At 40.5% G+C, this 20,317-nt stretch overlaps 1 protein-coding gene across 1 annotated transcript in view; it reads left to right on the forward strand.

Annotated features, from left to right (window-relative positions):
- The first annotated feature begins 5,306 nt into the window (after positions 1 to 5,306).
- FRZB (frizzled related protein) overlaps positions 5,307 to 20,317 on the forward strand; it is a 35,434-nt gene continuing 20,423 nt past the window's right edge. Inside the window, exons 1-3 of the mRNA XM_061433503.1 lie at positions 5,307 to 5,447; positions 6,179 to 6,953; positions 14,475 to 14,522. Coding sequence (XP_061289487.1) covers positions 6,476 to 6,953; positions 14,475 to 14,522 — 526 coding nt within the window. The 5' untranslated portion in view covers positions 5,307 to 5,447; positions 6,179 to 6,475. The remainder of the gene's footprint in view (positions 5,448 to 6,178; positions 6,954 to 14,474; positions 14,523 to 20,317) is intronic.

Below are 20,317 nucleotides of genomic sequence, written 5' to 3' on the forward strand. Positions count from 1 at the left end.
AGGGAGATTAGAAAGAAATCCAGGATCATTTGGATTTCAACCGACAGTAGGCACAGGGAGGGCAAGGAGGTTTCCTTGGAGGTGTCCCATACCGTCTCTTCTGGATTCCCAAATCCTTTTAAGCTGTTTGCAAGGTTTGTAAGATTTTAAGGGATTGTGTAAACTGATATATTTTATATAGGCACTTGGTGTTTTTAAATGAATGAAACACATACACACTTTCAACAGAGAAGAGGATGGTGTAAAGAGAAAGAATATTGAACCAGGCACATTTAACCACCAGTAACTGAGTTCATGACTTTACATAAATGATTTTATCTCTGAGTTTTCCCTTCAAGTGAGATAGGAAGGGCTGGGAGGTTAAGGAGGAGGAGCAGGTGGGTGGGTGATGTTGCTGAGCTTCATTCATTTACTGAGATACTATGGTTCCTTCTGGAACTTCTTTGAAGCTGGATCTATGGTTCTTTTGTTGCAATCGGAATGGAATGGTGCTATTTTCCTTTAGAAAAGTATATTAGGGTCAGAAAGCCAGCTGATTTCATTGTCAGGCCTCACTGGGGCTCTGAGGACAACCTTTGAATAACTAACTGAGGCATCGAGTCCTCTCTACCCTCTACCTCTCTTCAGAGTGTCATTAGCTGTTAGGCTGCTTTATAGAAATTTTGTTTCAAAGTCTTTGTGACAGAAGACAACCAGGAGATAAAAATCATGAAATCTCTTTAGCATGTAAAGTTTGCTAAAGGTAAATCAGAGCTAATACCTAATTAAAAACGGTGATATTCACTGTTCCTGGACAGCAGTATCGGCATCACTTGGGAACTCGTTAGAAATGCAAATTCTCAAGCCTTACCCCAGAACTACCAGGTGAGAAACTCTGAATGGGACTCAGCAGTCTGTGTGTTCAGAAGCCCTGTAGGGGATTCTGTTGCACATTACAGTTTGAGAGTCTCTGCCCTGATGTTGATATAGCTAACAGGTGGGGTGTCTTATTGGGTTGCTTGGAGACTGGAAAGGTCAGATCTTCCCAAAAAGGAATTACAAGGTCTGCAGAATAGCTCAGGTAGAGGCCATAAAGCAGGAAGTTCTCCCTGTTTGGAGCTCAAGGCTTTGCATTCTATTCCTGGGCAGCAAAGCCAGGGGTGGACAACCAATATGGCTGGGTTCAAACAGAGACCCAGGCTCACAGAGAGTCCTGTCTATCTTTCCCATTTCCCAGCTCCTTTCTGCCCAGGAAGAAGCTGGATTGTTGAACTTGTGAAGAGCATGGACTCAAGTCCCGCTTCCAACAGGCCCTTAGCCAGCTGTGGAAGCTTTGGGAAATTCCTTCATTCCTCTGAGCCTCAGTTTCTTCATCTATGGAACCTACACCTCCAGCAAAGCATGGTGTGGTTTACATGCCTCACTCATAGTAAGTACTTAATAAAGACTAGTCCCCTTGCTCAGCTCACACAGAATGAGAATGGTTGCAGTCATTCTGACTGCTCAGTGTCTGAGCTGCCCTAGTTGTTAGTTACTCCACACGTCAGCCCCACACTTTTCCTTAACAGGACAGCTGTGGACAGCCTTGCAGACTGCTCCTGGGATAAGTTTAACGTGTATTTAACAGATGAAAATAATGTTAACATTTAAATGACTGACAAAACAAGATATTGCAAAAATTGTTTTAATTGGTCAAACTTAAATTTTTGAAAAATGACTATTTCACAGTGATAACTTCTAACAAGATCTTTTTCTGATGTCTCCACAGGAACCCTTGTCAGGAAGTTAAATGGAATGGCATTACCGTGGTGCCGGAGGCATTTTAAGAATGATTGGCTGTAACTGTGCCTGAATATAGTTTCTAAGCAGTCATTGAGCCCTGAATTGATCCACAGGCTGAACTAGGTTCGAGGAGGCTGCAAGAGCCAGGTGCCACGAGGTTACTCTGAAGTGCCCGCATCCCTGGAAGAGACCCCTGGATGAGCCTTGGGGAGTCCTTCGAAGTCCTAGAATCTGGTTTTCATAAGATCTTTTTCAGCAAGGTATTGGTATCAACAAGTTGCATTTACCATCTTAATGACTTCCTCAAATATAAAATCCACTGCATAAAAGTGATTTTTATCCTTAGTTTTAAAATGTGAGTTGTTAAAGATCCCTATAGCTATGCCCATCAAAATATCATTTAAAAGTTACAATTCTCCAGCTTCTTCTGTGTGGCCTACAGATTATCTACCTTGAAATTTCTTCACCAGATAGGGAGAAATACCTCAAGCTGTCTTTCATGTACAAGCCCAGGAGCAGTTTTACACAAAGATCAGTGTTCTCTCAGTTAAACGCTGGTTAAATAAAACAGTGTAAAATAGAATCTGAGAGAAACAAATTACCTAAGACCTGTTTCCTCCAGGGCACCAGGTTTCAGCCTTCCTTTAATTTTCTCTTGTTGTTGTTCAGTCACTCAGTCGTGTCCGACTCTTTGTGATCCCATGAACTGCAGCATGCCAGGCTTCTCTGTCCTTCACTATCTCCTAGAGTTTGCTCAAACTCACATCAATGATGCCATCCAACCACCTCATCCTCTGTCACCCCCTTCTCCTCCTACCCTCAGTCTTTTCCAGCATCAGGGTCTTTTTCCAATGAGTTGGCTCTAGTGTGGGCCAATTTGAAGGCACTCAGCTTTGGTGGGTCAGCTCATCCACTAGCGGAAATTATGCCATGTCTCACTTGTTTCTTTCATGTTCCCACTGCCTACTTTTCAAACTTGGCTATTGTAATTTACTCAGTTTGTACTGTACTTCTCTATAAGAGAAGTTAATATTTAAAATATTGCATTCTAAGTTCCACCAACCAACATTTCTTAAATGACTATTTCTAAAGAAATAGAAGATGAAATCTCTTCTTAAAAAAGAAATACCTACTATTTAGGAAGACAGAGCACACCCAGATGGAATAATGAATAAAATTTTTTGAAGCAATAAATTGGCAAGTGCTAAAGAATAATTTGCAAAAATAAATAAATAAATAAATAAAGAATGATGTTCAAGGAGAACTAACTAGAAAAATGAACAGAACCAGGCAGGGTACTCAAAAAAGCTTTTGAAGGCCAGTTCAGTCAGTTCAATTCAGTTGCTCAGACTCTTTGCGACCCCATGAATCGCAGCACGCCAGGCCTCCCTGTCCATTACCAACTCCCGGAGTTCACTCAGACTCACGTCCATCGAGTCAGTGATGCCATCCAGCCACCTTATCCTCTGTCATCCCCTTCTCCTCCTTCCCCCAATCCCTCCCAGCATCAGAGTCTTTTCCAATGAGTCAACTCTTCGCATGAGGTGGCCAAAGTACTGGAGCTTCAGCTTCAGCATCAGTCCCTCCAAAGAAATCCCAGGGCTGATCTCCTTCAGAATGTAGGCATATGAAAAGATGTTAGCATCTTTTCTTTGGGATTTTTATATATAATACATATAATATAATATATATATATATATATACATATATAATGGAATACTACTTAACCATAAAAAAGAATGCAACATTGCCCGAAATATTGCCATTTGCAGCAACATGGATGGACTTAGAGATTACCTTACTAAGTAAATCAGAAAGAAAAAGACAAATACTACATGATATCACATACGTAGAAACTAAAATATGACACAAATGAACTTACTTATGAAACAGACTCAAAACCATAGAGAACAGACTTGTAGTTGTCAAGGGGACGGAGCTGGGGGAGGAATGGATTGGGATTAGCAGATGTAAACAATTGTATACAGAATGTGTAAACAACAAGGTCCTACTGAATAGCACAGGGAACCACATTCAATATCCTGTAACAAACCATAATGAAAAAGAATAGGAAAGAAGATATACATATATATGAATCTCTTTGCTGTATAGCAAAAAGTAACGCAACATTGTAAATCAACTATACTTTAAAAAAATTTTTTTAAAAGGCTTCTAGGAAGCAGTGAAATTTATTTTAGATTTTGACAAAGACAAATTTGGATTAGAAAAATGTTGTGAGGGTACATGTTAGACAAAGGAGATATTTTACTTTTGTGCAAGAGAAGGAAAACACACTTTATTTCAGATAATTGTAGAACCATTAAACTGGCTCATTCTTTTTCTCATGCTGTTAAGATATAAGATGAATAGAAAAATATATTTATCAATCTATTATATCTACTCCTCCCTTCTAAACTATTGAAAATCCCACCTATATTTTCTTTACAGAGCCCACAAATGCTCTAATATTGACTGTTTTTGTTTCTTCCCCTAAACGTTACTTGCTAAATTTTTTTCATCTAATTTATTTATATAATTTTTGGCTTACTTTTGTTAAATGATACAAAATAATTGTAGACCAGGCAAAGTTTGTATACTCACTTAAATGTCTCCCTATCTAACACCTGTTTTGTTTTTTTTTTTCTTCTCCTAAATGGAAGAAACTTCCTTCTGAAATAATTTACTGCAGTCCCAAATGGCTGTTTATGGTCATTTTAGAGATAAAATTCCATAAATTCAAGTTAGCACTGACATTTTATAAGTGCTGTCATGTCAAAGCTGGGGAATGGAAACCATCTCACTGGGTTCTCTAAGTGGAAGCATCTTTTGTCTGCTTATTACTGACTGTGAGAAATGGCCGGATTAAAGCCTCCAAATGTTTCAGTGATGCAGAGCAAAGGTGACTTCCTGTTTTGTTTTAGGGTTTGTTTCCTTCTCTTCTCAATGAAGGCTGTGTTTTCTGACATTCTGCAATCTTTTTGCTCAGTGATTTCCCATTGAAAGGGCAGGGTAGGAGGGCCTCTGCAGGTCATTCTATTTACAATATGCCCTGAAAAGGGAGGAAGCGGGGAGAGGGAGGGAAAGAGGAAGCTCATTAGTGGAAGGAGCAGACCAGGAGGGGATCTGTTTTCCATTTTCTTTTCTGGATTGAGCTCATTTGGATGGAAAGGATATTATTGTTATCCTTATCATCATTATCATTACCAGTGTGGTCTAATTTTCCTACACGTTTGTCTCAAGTGTGAGGTGAATTTATTGGTAGAGGAGTTAATAAGTGCCATTTTATTTTAGTAAAATCAGGGGTGGGTGCGTGAGGGAAGCCCAAGTACTTTAAAGCAGTTTTCACTTTGAAGCTTAAAATGCAAAACTCAAAAGTTTTAATTCTGCAGTGCAAAAGAAAAAAATTAAAAGAAAAAAAGACCTGTTACTTGCTTCTCGTGGCCTATTTGTAATTATGTACAGCGTTTCTTCTCTTTTTATGAAAGGCGATTTCCGCCCACACCCCCCCTACCCCGGTCCCCCACACCCCGCCACCACCTAGTTATTGAAAATGCAGACCTCTGCAGTCAGGAGTTCTGGATTGATAAGGCTCCATCATCGCTGCAGGGGTCCCTGTTTTCTGCGACTTGGACGTTTTTCAAGAGACGTTGCTTAAGTCTTCCCCCTCAGGTCTTTCTGCAGAGCCGGTAATCACAGAGGCGAGGCTAGAGGTTGCTTAAAGGGAATACCTCCAGGGAGCGTGGGGCTAGGATGGGTTCCCAAGTAGGGAACTGGGGGCACTCCTTCGTGGAGATTTGGGGTGGGCTCTTCAGTGAGAGGCTGGGGGCTCTCCTTTGGAGCCGGGGATAGCGGGGTGCGGTGCTGCCTGGTGTGGGTCGTCTCCAGTCCGCTCTGTCTCGGGTTATCGCATCCTCTCTGCTTTTGCAGGCTTCTCCTTCCTTCGCCTCAAAACCACAGACCCCTTCCCGGGAAGGGGAGCGGGCGCTTGGAGGTCTGGGACCACACGGGGGCGGGGCTGCCTCTCGCTCCTGGAGGCTGGAAAACCTAGAGCTGCGGATCCGAGGCGCAGACCTCCCGTCGCGGCTCCTCGGACGGGTCCCCTCCTGCCAGCGGCGGTCGCTGCAGCAGCCGCAGCTCACACCAAAGACCCGCAGCTGGGTCTTTTTGCTCAGCCTACCAGACTTGCAAACTCTTACTGCACCCTAGTCCTCCCTTAGGAGTCTTTGCCCTCTCGTTACCCCCTCCTGCACCCCCCCGCCCCGTCCTCCTCCTCACTTGGGAGACCTTCATGCTTCTTTTAGCACCTTTTTGTAATCCAGGGGACGTGACACCCCAGAGCTCCAACTACCTCAGCTGAATTCTACTTTTTTTTTTTTTTTCTCCCTCGGTTCCTCTTGTTTTCGTCTCATCTGCGAAGTCGGACGCTTCTGCCAGAGGGAGCGAGGAATGAAATAGATGCCGCGGCCCCAGAAGTCTTAGACGTCGGGAAAGAGCAGCCGGAGAGGCAGGAGCGGCAGGGGCGGCGGCGGCTGGCGCTCGGCGCAGCTTTTGGGACCCCATTGAGGGAATTTGATCCAAGGAAGCTGTGAGATTGCCGGGGGAGGAGAAGCTCCCATATCATTGTGTCCACTTCCAGGGCGGGGAGGAGGAAACGGCGGAGCGGGCCTCTCGGCGTTCTCTGCACTGCTGCACCCTGCCCCATCCTGCCAAGATCATGGTCTGCGGGAGCCGAGGCGGGATGCTGCTGCTGCCGGCCGGGCTACTCGCCCTGGCTGCGCTCTGCCTGCTCCGCGTGCCCGGAGCGCGGGCGGCCGCCTGTGAGCCCGTTCGCATTCCCCTGTGCAAGTCCCTGCCCTGGAACATGACTAAGATGCCCAACCACCTGCACCACAGCACCCAGGCCAACGCCATCCTGGCCATCGAGCAGTTCGAAGGTCTGCTGGGCACCCACTGCAGCCCGGATCTGCTCTTCTTCCTCTGTGCTATGTACGCGCCCATCTGCACCATTGACTTCCAGCACGAGCCCATCAAGCCCTGCAAGTCTGTGTGCGAGCGGGCCCGGCAGGGCTGTGAGCCCATCCTCATCAAGTACCGCCACTCGTGGCCGGAAAGCCTGGCCTGCGAGGAGCTGCCAGTTTATGACCGCGGCGTGTGCATCTCTCCGGAGGCCATCGTCACTGCCGACGGAGCCGGTGAGTCCGACACTGCCCAGCCTGCCCCGACTCCCCTACCTTCCAACCGCTCACTTCTTGGAGTCCTTGTTACTCCCATTTACTCTGGTTCTGTGGATTCGGATCACTTCGCTTAATCTCTGTCTTAATTACGCCTCTATCGAACACGGTGCCTTTTTTTCTCTCTTCTCACCTCCCTTCTAAACCGATGGAGTCTATTCGTACAGGCTATCTGTCTTTCTAAAACACTCAAGTTCATTCCACTCCCATCACACTTCTGCTCAACACTGCCCCTTCACTTCCGCTCTTTACATGTCCTAGTAACCACATATAGGGTGCTATTTGTTTATAATCACTGAACGTTTGTGCGTTCTCAGCCATCAGTTTTCTCTATCCCTCGTGTTTAGCTACTTGTAAAGACTGTATGGTGAAAACAGAAAACTGAAGCACCGTTTTCTTCTTATCATTAAAAATGCCAAGATAATTTCAGTAACCTTACCCCAACCCACAGATGTTAGTGGTATGTGTTTGCTCAACATCCAATTTGAGCAATTACCTTCACCTTAAATTTTCCCCTCCTTTCAATGAGATAAATTGTTCTTCCATTCCAGACTGAAATAGCTGTGAAACATTGCTATGCACTGCTAATTAGCTTCTGAGACTTGCTCCAGCCACAAAGCTGGTGAAGTGAAATTGCTGGGCTCTTTTCACATTCCCACATGCCTTCAAGTCATTTTGTAAATGACATATGGATGAAAGGAGTTATATTTAAGGCATGTTATCATCATACACTCATGTAATGTTATTTTTAATCTCACCCCTTATCCCACTCTTATGCTCTGCAAATAATTTGTCTTCAGTACCTTTCTGTGTGTGCATCAACCACAGGTTCCTTTCAATCTTCCCCTACTGTAAAACCTTATTACAGTTCTGTGTTAAATGGAATCAATCACGAGTTGTTTTCTCACTAGTGTTTGATCTAATTAGGACAGTCATAACTCTTAAGAGTCCAACTAAACCTAGTTCATTATGGTCCATTTAATTCTAACTCAATGTCATTCCTACCAATTACCCGAAACTCGAAAACTTCACCCTTCACATACTTTAAATAAACCCCATCTTTTATGACTGGTCCTCTTTCACACCCTCCCCAGATCAACTCTGCCCTTAGGTACCTCCTTCTCTGTTCATTTCTTGGGCATCAACTTTTTCTTCTTTTGCCTCTCAACTTGTTCAGCCTAAGCTCATGTCCTTAGTCCATTCCTAGGTGAACAGTTCTTGGTCAAGGAATTGATTTGGAAGAAATGCTTTCTGTGCACAGTGACCCACTTAACATAGAGGACTAGGGAGGGGAAAAGTATTAGTACAAATAGCTGCAAAACCAAACTGAAAAGAAAGATTTCCAGATTTTTTTGATGGTCACCTCAATTTATCACCTTTGACTATACCTATTGTTGTCTTGATTTTAATAATCAACAACTGATTAAACAAATCACAAAGAAATGTATTTCTTATTTATCTTTGGGCTAAAAGAGCACTTGAGCTTTTATACTCATTAATGTTATAGGCTGTACAGATGCTGGGAAAGAGCTGCCCTGGTCTGTCAGGCACTTAGATCAGTTAAATGCAAACACTCCTCTCAGGCCAAGGGCTAGGAATGCGGTGGCCACGGTTCACACTGAAATGCATTCCTCCTCCTGCTCTGAAACCTCTCCTAGAGATGGACCTCAACTGAGAGAGGTTTGGCAAAGTTAGGGGCTCTCAAAAGCCATGGTCAGTATGGATAGGGAGCAGTTTCCTCAAGTGTCCCTGAATTACCTATCATCGTGGACCAAATGTAGAACAATTGCCTCATTGAAGCACTCAAATAAGACATGCATGGAAACAATTTGTCAGTCCATGGGACCTGATTACTAAGCTGCTTTAAAAGGCTGTAATGTGCTTTGCTGACAGTTGCCCTTGCTAGAAAAAGAAGTAGGGGTAGGTGGCAGTTGGAACCGTTTGTTGGTGATGTTCTCCCTTCCCCTTCCCCTATCCCCCAATGTGAATCAGAAACTGTGGTGGCAGGAGGGAGCTGAAGGGGAGGGGGCAGGGAACGGAGTGGTGGATTCTAGCCTGAAGGGTCCCCTGGCTTCCAAGGCTGCAGCTTGCTGAAAATTACATTCCCTATGCTGGGTCAAACTATCAGGCACCTGGAATTACTTAAGAACTACCACATGTGGCCAGTTTAATTTACGATGCAATATGCGCCTTGCTTCAGTGGGATATGATAGTTCATGAAGCAGGATTTTTTTTTTCCTTCCTCTAAGTATAAACAGAGTTCCTATGTCTTATGCTTAGAATCTAGCAGAATATAAAAATGAGGTCTCCCTGAATAAAATAGAACCACCTTTTACATACCTTCAATGTTAAGAGGATTTTCAAATCCTACCATTTACACAAATCTGTTCCCTTGTAGGGTATTATGACTCCACCAACAAGTTTAAGGACATTTTACAAAGCAGAATTTTATTGAATGGGATATTGCTTCAGTCTACTTTTTGTTTTGAAGTACTAAGGGCAAGCAGGTTTTTATACAGAAAATATCCTATCTTCTTGATGATTACTAATAAATTCACATTAAATTTATTTTTTCTACATTTTGTATTTATTGTAGACCTGTGACTGCATGTACACCTGCTTTATCTGTGATTTCAGTTCAGTTTAGTCATTCATCCAGTTAATAGTCAAATATTTAATATTGTATGATGAATAAAGGGTATGGGCGTGGAGTGGGAAAGACCAGATGTTGAATCTTGACTCTGCCTCATATCAGCTATTACTATAGGGCAGTTGTATAGCCTCTCCAATGCAGAGTTTTCTAATCTGTGACATGGGGACATACTGCCTACATCCCATGGAGATGGTGAAGATGGAGTTAAACAGCATCTGTAGTATCTCATGCATAGTTAGTCCTCAACAAATTGCTGCTGTTGCTATTGCTATTTTACCATTATTATCATTGGTATTAAAATTTATTTTTTTGTTTATTTGGACAAACCTAGTCTGTTGGTAAATGCAGATAGAGCTTAGAGCTTTTGTCAGTTCAACTCTGGGAAACAAGCTTCATACTGAGAACACCCTGGGTAGGCCAGTCTTACGTCTTCTGAATATAAACTTAGTATTTCATTTTACACGAATTGACCTGGACCTCGGGCTCAAGAACAAATCCCTTTGGGAGCAATAGGAATAAAGAATGAGCTTGACGGATGTCTGTTAATTACAAACAGTTTATCTCCGAAATGAAGACATTGAGTGTTTAAGAAAATGTATGGTATGATATTTCACCGCACTTATACTGCCCCCTGGGTTGCCATGCCAAGGGCTCTATAATCGCTCCTCAGTCACTGCTGCTTTTTTGTCACCCAGCTCTTGAGCAGCACATTTCTCCCAGCCCTCTCTCGCCTGGCAGAGCTGCGCCAGCTTTCACATGCATGCACTGCTGTTTAATCATTTCTCCACTTTCTGGGGAACAGGCAGCCTTTTCTTTAGCCCTGGTCTACAAATATTTGAGGGGCCAAATAGCAAGAAGGGAGAATTATTTAGTGTGATATGAGGAGGAAAATGGAATGGAAAAGGGGAAATGGAAATTTTAGGGTAAGACTTCATTGTGTGAAGTTTTGAAAGGCACTCTGGATGGGGCTAGGAAGGAGTACCTTAGAATACAATGATATTAAATTATGTTTATAGCTAACACAGTTATCAGTGGTAATGGGATCTTAGGTAGTCTCCAAATTGTATATTAATAATTCTTTTCTATCTTGTTTCCACAAAATTCTAAATAGTTGCTTGCTACACATAGCAAAATTGACTAAGTTATATTTGTCCTTTCTCCTACTAGGTGTATGGAAAGAGGAGACCAATTACCACCATATAGATAGAGAGTTTTGAATGATTAAAAATTGGCCGTATGTCTTCAGTTTAAAGAAAACCAGTTTTAGAGTTTTGGCCCTTAGTTGGAATCCCAGATTTGCCATTAATGGTATACTTTGAGGGACTTCCCCTGGTGGTCCTGTGGTTAAGACTATGTGCTTCCACTGCAGAGGGCGTGGGTTCGATCCCTGGTCAGGGAACAAAGATCCCATATGTTGCATGGCGCAGCAAAAAAAAAAAAAAAAAAAAAGTTATACCTTGAGCAAGTCGTGTGGCATTAACATAGAGACTGTGAAGAGCAAAAGAAATAGCTCTATGAAGTGAATGATAAAGGGTAAGACAACAGCAGTCAACAGCAGTGTGATTGGGAAGACATCATTCTCAGACCAGGAATCATTACTGGCCAGAGAATAAGAACTAACAACACTTAGTATGTGGCATGTGCTGCTTAGTATGTGATGCATATTAATTTCTTTAATTCTCGTAATAACTACATGGTAGGTGCTATTACTCCTATCTGCAGAAAGGGAAGCTGAGGGATATAGAGAAGCTAAGTGATTCAAGTCCATAAAACTATTAATAGAAGATTCAAACCAGGACCTGTTCTAAGTTATACTTCCTCTCTTATGAAGAAACAGGTGATGTTAACTGTACAGAGAATCGGTGTCTTTTGACCATCAGAAGGGCTTCCCTGATAGCTTAGTTGGTCAAGAATCCTACTGTGAAGCAGGAGACCCTGGTTCAATTCATGGGTTGGGAAGATCCGCTGGAGAAGGGATAGGCTACCCACTCCAGTATTCTTGGGCTTCCCATGTAGCTCAGCTGGTAAAGAATCCACCTGCAATGCAGGAGACCTGGGTTCAATCCCTGGGTTTGGAAGATCCCCTAGAAAAGGGAAAGGCTACCCACTCCAGTATCTTGGCTTGGAGAATTCCATGGACTGTATAGCCCATGGGGTTGCAAAGAGGTGGACACAACTGAGCGACTTTCACTTTGACCATCAGATTTCAGTTATAGTAACCCTTTTGTTTTCATTGTATTTTGATTTATATGTGGCTTTAGAGAATGGAAGGCAACTCTGGACAATGAATTCCAAGGGATAAGAGATTAGTACTTCTCTGCACTTCTGAGACAGGAGAGAACACACATTCTGTACGCTCCTGTCTATCCCTGAGCTCCTCCGTCTCTGCAGTCCCCAGAGTGAACTCCTCATTTCCTTACCTTCATAGGTCTGTTCTCTTCTAGTATTTTCTATATTGTTAAGGGGCACACCCACCCATATTCCAGGTCTGAAGGCAGCCTTGCTTCCACCTTTTCTTTATGCCCCACATTCAGTCGGTATCAGGTGCTTTAGGTCAACTCTGAATACAATTCCCTCCCCTTCTTCTCTAATGCTACTTTCTTTGTTTGGACCTCACCATTTCTTCCACGGATTGTGGAGCTAGAATGATAATGGGCTTGCTGACCTCCAGTATGGCTCCTCCATGTTCCAATAGGGTGATCATTCTGAAATACAAATCTATTGTTTAAAATTTTCTGGTATCTGCCACTAGCTTTCATGATTTCATGCCTTCTTACCCCTCTATTCCTTTCTGTCTACTTTGCTCTATTAGCCCCATTGGAAGACTTGTAGGTCCCTCCACTCCACGAGTGCTTTGGTTTCTCACCCCAGACTCTGGCACGTGCTATTTTCTATTTGGAAAACCCTCTCTTTTTTCCCCAGCTCCTTATTAGAACTCTTCTTCTGGAAACCTCTATGACACCTACTTGAAATCCATGGGGCATTAAAACCTGCTAATAATACCTACTATTTTAATTTAGGATAATTTGTTAGAATTCCTAAGTTTAACTTTCTGAAAACAGGCTTTTTTTGGATTAGTTAGAATCAGAAAACTTTGGCTTTCTCTCTTCTAATTCTAATAGCTGATGTCTAAGCACTTTAAAAAAATGTAGAAACATTTTCCTATGAATAAGAATGAAAGAAGAAAACCAAACTCCTAGGATCAGCTGCTTTAAAGGGGTTTTCATTTTCCGAGAGAAGAATTTTTTCAATTTTATTTGAACTTGTTGACATTAAACAATTACTTTACATGTGGGTCAGTATACTTTTTTAATTCACAGAGAGATCATCTTTGTATAAATCATGTGCGCATTTTCCTAGGATATAGCTTTTTCCTTATTTTTTATTTATTGTTAATTTTTGGCTGAACTAGGCCTCTGCTGCTGCATGTGGGCTTTCTTTAGTTGTGTCCAGGGAGGCTGCGCTCTAGTTGCCGTGCGTGGGCCTCTCACTGCGGTGGTCTCTCTTATTTTGGAGCGTGGGCTCTGGGCGCCCCAGCTCAGTAGGTGCAGCGCGTGGACTCTTGAGCATGTCCACTCCAGTAGCTGTGGTGCACAGGCTTAGTTGCCCCACAGCGTGTGGAATCTTTCTGGACCAGAGATTGAACCCTTGTCCTCTGCATTGGCAGGCGGACTCTCAACCACTGGACCACCAGGGATGTCCTTTTCTTATTTTTTTCTTTTTCATTTTTGGCCACGCTGCACAGCTTGCAGGATATCAGTTCTCCCACCAGGGGTTGAACCCTGACCACAGGAATGAAAGCCCAGAATCCTAACCACTAGGTCACCAGGGAACTCCCTAGGATATAGATTTTAAAATACCAGCTGATGATTACTAAGCCTGGGAAAGTAATCCATTAATTGTAGTTTTGAGTGTTATTGTTTTAAACTGGTGTTATACCTTCTGGTTTCATTTATTCATGATATGACCTATGAAGAAAAAGGACAGAGGAAGAACATTATTTTCTACTAGGATAAACAGAGGCATTAAACTCATTTAACACAAGGTATTAATGCAAATGGAAAATGCTGGTGTAAGTGTACTGAATTGTACTCACTTATATGTGATTAAGAACATATAATTATGTACAGCATAATGCTTTGTTGGGGCAGTCAGTATTATTCATTAGAGGCTGCTTTCTTAACTAGAACAAAGAAGAACTTAACATAATCACCATTTTCATTACCATTAATCATGTTACCATTTTCTGGGATTTGGGGATCTTAAAAAGAGTCAATGGCAAATTTCCAATTATTATTATGTCTATTAATTGCACTGGCTTGAGTAGTCCCTTGATGGTAGACTTCCTTTCTGCTAAACACCCGTTTAGTGTGCGCTTAACCAGGAGCACAGGAACACTTTCTGCACATTTTCCTTAAGCACTAAGAATTAAAATATATGCCAGTAAAGTGTGATACATCTATTATTGAAAAGGTGTATTTAGTTATTGTAGCCATCACGAAAAGTGTTGGGTGAGTACCTAGTATATGCTTAATTGTTGGAAATTTTCATGAAACTCAAAAACTTTGTTTATTAAATCCAGAAATGTATCCACAGTTGACAAGGATTCAAGAGTATATCAGCTTTCAATCACATGAAAGAATGCATCTTGTCCTTATTTGACCTACAAAAGATAGTGTCAACCTCACGATGCGAATAGGAATCCATTTCTTTGAGACACCTGGGTTGTTATCCAAATCAGCTTGTGACTGAATTAGATTTTAGTATGAGAATTCTTGAAATAATAATGAATGGTATGACTCTTACTGTACCCTATCATCTCCTTTCAGATTTTCCTATGGATTCCAGTAATGGAAACTGTAGAGGAGCAAGCAGTGGTGAGTATACCAGAAAGATATCTGGTTTTTGCTTGTGGTCAGCAGACTAGTCTTGATGTTACCTAGATATTTAAACCTCATTTGGGGACGTTTGTGCCCTGCATGGGCTTCCCTATTAGCTCAGTTGGTAAAGAATCCATCTGCGATGTAAGAGACCCTGGTTCTATTCCTGGATTGGGAAGATCTGCTGGAGAAGGGAAAGGATACTCACTCCAGTATTCTGGCCTGGAGAATTCCATGGACTGTATAGTGCCCCACATATTAAATGTAAACTTATAAAAACGTTCCTTTGTTTGTGTTAATTTTATTTTTTAAATTAATGATAAAATTTGATCTTTTATTTCGGTATACAGTTCTTTGAATTTTAACACATATTTAAATTTGTGTAACCACCAGCACAATAAGGATACAGAACAGTTCCATAACTTCCACACAAAAACAAAAACAAAACAAAAAACTCAATTCAGCTCATCCTATTCCTTTATGATTACAAGCTTCTCCCACCCTTAACCTCTGGCAATCACTAATCTGTTTTTCATTGCTATGCTTTTTTTTTTTTTTTTGAGATTGTAGTGTGCATGGAATGATAGAGTATGTAACTTTTGGACATTGGCCTCTTTCACACAGCAAAATATCTTTGAGATTTATCTAAGTTTTTGCATGTAACAGTAGTCCATTCCATTTTGCTGCTAAACGTTTTATTCCTTGGATATATTACCATTTGCTTGTCCATTTATGTCTTAAAGGATATTTGGGTTGTTTCTAGCTTTTGGCAATCATAGATAGAGCTATTATAAACATTTGTGTATAGGTTTTTGTGTAAATTTAAGTTTTCATTTCTTTAGGGTAAATATCTATGAATAGGATTATTGGGTTAAATGGTAAGGGTATGTTGAACTTTATAAAAGAACTGCCAAACTTTCCAAAATGACTGTTCACTGTTGCACTAGCAACACTTAAGCGTTCCAGTTGCTCTGCATCTAAGAATGGCTCTAGCTGCATTTCACAAATTTTGAAAGGTTTTATTTTGGTTTTTCTTCAGTTCAAAATGTTTTATAATTTCCATTTAGACTACCTCTGTGACTCATGCATTATTTAGGATTGTATTGTTAAATCTGGTGCTGTTTGGAGTTTTTTCTGTTCTTATGTTATTAATTTGTATTCTAAATTCCATTATAGTCAAAGAATATAATTTGTATGATTTTAGTTGTTTAATTTGTTAGGGTTTATCATATGGCCCAGTATATGCTCTATCTTGGTGAATGCTTCATGAGTACTTGGGAAGTATGTATTCTGCAATTGTTGGATGGAATGTTCTTTAAATGTCAAGTAGATTATTTGGTTCTTGTTAGTTTTTTGTCTACTACGTCTGTTGATCACTGTAAGAGAAGTGTTTACGTTTCCAAATATTGTAAATTTTTCTATTTCTCTTTTCAGTCTGTCAGTTTTGTTCCATGAAGTCAAATGTGATACTATTTTGTGTGTATACATTTACTATTTTTATGTCTTATTGGTGAATTGACCCAATGATGTACTGTTCCTCTTTATCTTTGGTAATTTTTCTCTTTTCTAAGTCTATTTTGTTTTGTGTTAATATAGCCACTCCACTTTTCTTTTGGTCAATGTTTGCAAGGTATATCTTTTTCTATTCTTTTTCTTCTAACATATCTGTATCACTCTGTTTTAAATAAATTTCCTCTAGACGTAATGTAATTGGTTTTTAGGTTGGTGTTGGTTTTCTATCCATTCTGTCAATCTTTGCCTTTTGATTAGTATGTTTAGATTATTTACATCTGCTGTAATTACTAATATGTTTGCGTTTAGTGCCTTTATTTTATTTGTTTTATGTTCGCTCCCTTTTTCATTCCTGTTTCCTATTTCCTAGCTTTCTCTTGGGTTATTGGAATGCATCTCTCCATCTTTCTCTCTCACCCTTGTGAGTGTGAGTGTATACACACACACAAACACACCCACGTATGTGTCTGTGTGATATATATCTTTCCATAGGACAATGTTATGCTTTCTCTTACAACCATTAATGTCTGTTTCAAACATAAATATGTCTAAATAGCTCAAGAGGAGAAAAATGGCCTACTGTATTTATACAGATGTTTATAATTTCTATTGTTCCACCTTCTTTCCTGATGTCCTAGGCTTCGTTCTGGTATCATTTTCCTTATGTCTGAAGAACTTCCTTTATACTTAGAGCAGTTCTGCTGGCAGCCAGTTCTATCAGTTTTCTTTCATATAAAAATGTCTTTATCTCATATGCATTCCTGAAGGATATTTTCACTGGATATAGAATTCATTTATACTATTTCAATTATTTCTGTCCTCACTGTTTCTCATGGGAAATTGGTTGTCATTGAAATCATTATTCTCCTGTAAGTAATGCATCAGATTTCTGGCTGCTTTCAATAATTTTTTCTTTGTCTTTAGTTTTCAGCAGTTTGATTACAGTATATTTAGACGTTGATTTCTTTGGGTTTATACTATTCAGGGTTAACCTAACTTCTTGTATCTGTAAGTTTATACCTTTTCTCAAATTTGGGAAACTTCCAGCAGTTATTTTTTTCAAATATTTACTTTTATAACACATTCTCTTTACTTGTGAGTATATGGTTATATGAATTTTAGATCTTTTGGTATTTCCCATAGGTCCCAGAGGTTCTGTTCATTTTCCTCCAGTCTTCCTCTATTCTTTAGGTTGGATAATTTCTGTTTGTATTCCTTCAGGTTTATTGACCTCTTCCTTGTTATCTCCATTTTGTTGCTGAACTCATCCAGTGTATTTTAAATTGTCAGTTATTATAATTTTTTAAATTAAGATTTTTCTCTTGATTCTTTATGATATCTTGAGTTTCTTTGAGTCTTTCTATCATCTGCTTCATTGCAAGGGTATTCACCATTTACTTTTTGGAGAATTTTTAGAAAACTGCCTAAAGTCATTGTTGGATAATTTCAACATTTGTGTCATCTGATTTTTTTTCCCCATACAAACTGAGATTTTCCTGGTTCTTCATATGCAGAATAGTTTTTTCTTATATCCTGGACATTTTGAATATTATGTCCTAAGACTTTGGGTCTTTAAGATCATATGGAGAATGATGCTATTTTTTTTGTTCTGGCAGCAGTCAACCTAACTCGATTTAGGCTGCAAATTCTGACTAGTCTTCTGAAGACTGGTTTCCAAAGGCATTTGTGGTGCCTTTCAGGCCTATCCCATGTGTGCGGACTATTCAGTGGCCAGTGTGAGATCAGGGCAGTGATTTGTACCATAGATCAGTTTTCAAAGTCCATTGTATACTTTTTAGTGTCAGAGTCAGCATACCCAGGAGTGAGCCCAGCAGTTCATAAATATTTCCATGGGATCATTTCCCAAGCTCCTCCCTCTCCATAATTGTCTCAGTACTCTTCAATTTTGGGGGGCTCCCCCTTTTGGATCTTTGGCCAGAAGGCTGGGGCTTTGTGTATCCTACTCTGTGATGTACTTCCTGTGACTTCTTGCGTATCGGGGGCCCAGTGAGGACAGAGCGCTGGGGCTCGCCCCAGTCGGAAAGGAGGGCTCTCCTCCGGCAGCGTTCTAGGCGTCTGAGGACCTCCCTTGCAGCAGCTGCTGCTGCCACCACTGACCCAGGATTGCTTCACAGATGGGATGGAAGCACTGGAGTGTTAGGAGACCTCTTCCCACTTCCTGAGTTAGAACCGGAGGGCTTTTTCTAGAGGACTGTCTGCATGATATCTACTTCCAGGCTGTGTTGAAACCAGGCGGGAAGGTACTAGAAGTGGAAAGAATGGCAAATGCACCATCGGTTTGATGGTGCTGGGCTTCTTTCTCAAACTTTCTACTCCTGTTTACTTTTCAGAGTCCTTGAGGAGCTACTTCTCAAATTCTGTTTTATAACTGCGTTCAGTGGGAGAGATGGGATGGAGTCTACTTACTCCATCTTTCCATAAAATAAACCCTTAAATGGAGTATAGCATATGTGCAGAAGAGGAACAAATCCTAAGCATGCAGCCCGGTGCATTTTCACAAAGTCAACACTCTTATGTGGCCACTGCACAGATCAAGATGGGTACCATCACCAGAAACACTTCCTTGTGCCACCTCCAAGTCACTGATCCCACCTTTCTTCCCAGAGGTAACCTCTGGCAGAAGTTCTAGCAGCAAGAATAATTTTGTCTGATTTCAACTTTGATGAGAGGCATCATTATATACATATAGAAGTGTGTCTGTGTGTGTGCCTTCCTCATAATACTCATTATGCTGTCTATAGCAGAAGTTTTTAATTACTGTATAGTATTCTATCATATGAATATGCCACTCTTCATTTATTCATTCTAAGGGTCCTGGAAATTTGCATCATTTCTAGGTTTTTTCCTTCTCCTTTTTTTTTTTAAAACAAGTATGACTAATGTTGTGTTTGTTTCTGCAAAAGCATTGTAACTACAACTAGTTCTTTTTTACTTTCTTGAAATAGTAATTTGTACTGATTTGGTCTGTAAGTTGTCATATATGGAAGTGGAATCTTTATTAAGTTGTAAATAAGTTTGAAGCATCAATTTTCATTAGACTGGAGCAGTTTCACTGTTGATTTCCACTGTATCTTATCAGAGTGACAAGTATTTGACATAAGGCAGTGTGCATCAAAGGTACCTCAAACAGTTAGCTTTTAAAAACAAAAGTGAATTAAAATGCTTTATTTAGAATTATGTTGCTTTTGAATGCAACTGAGAGTGTTTATAGTGTCGTAAAATCAGCTGGAAATCCCTGGTGTCCAACAGTGGTGCTGTTTTGAGGATTACTCCTGTTACGGTTGCTCGAAACAAACTGAAAAGCTCATTTGTGTTGTGCATAGAGCACTCAGTGAGTCACAATTTCAGGCCAAGTACGTGCGTGCTCTATCAATTTGTCTAGAACTTATGGTTAGAATAGTATAGCACTTCACTGTGTGAAAGAGAGAAGACATTAATGACACTATGAATTAAATACAAATATAGTTCGATGTGTAAAAGCGAGAGTGAATATGTTGTTCCTGTGTTCAGTGTTTATGTTCCTCTTTATAAAAGAGGAATGTTTTCCTGTTCCCTGGTATAATGGGAGTGATAAAAACAAGGAGACAGGCAAAACCAAGCTCACTTGCTTGTGGAGAAACACACTGACAGAGTCACATGTTCCAGGAAGAAAATAAAATCTGTTCACACTCAAAATGTCATACTTTGGAGTCATATAACAGCTGAAGTTGATTATGATAAAAGACATGAGGAAGACACAAAAACACTGTAACCCTCATAACCCCTCTTTCAAAAGTGTCAAGCTGTTTACGTCTGGAATTTGGAAAAGAAATTCTTTCACTCCAGTTAATTTATCCTTTGCCTCAAAGCCTAGCAGTCTTCTTTTTTTTGGAGATAATGACTGTCTGAGCAGTTTCCAGTTTATGAGTGTATTTTGCTCTTGTAAATCCACTATCATAATAAGGGGTGCATTCTCTCTAGTTTTCATAACATGGAATATGGAGAAAAACAATTTTAGTTCTATTCTGCTGAGTCACTTGGTCTGGTCAAATCAACCCAGAAAATTAAGGCAGGTATTCAAATGGTGCAGTGAAAAGATAAATTGTTTATTAAAACAGTTCTGAAAAAGAATCCCCCTCCCTTGCCCCATTTTTCCACTTGGTGATGGTGACCAATTTATGGACTTTTGTATTTGAAAACTACATTTTCCCAATGAGGTGATGATAATTAGTAAATTTTGACACTAATTAAGTGTATGAGCATGACCAAAATACTTAACC

Source organism: Bos javanicus, chromosome 2, assembly GCF_032452875.1.
Source record: "Bos javanicus breed banteng chromosome 2, ARS-OSU_banteng_1.0, whole genome shotgun sequence".
Taxonomy (NCBI): domain Eukaryota; kingdom Metazoa; phylum Chordata; class Mammalia; order Artiodactyla; family Bovidae; genus Bos; species Bos javanicus.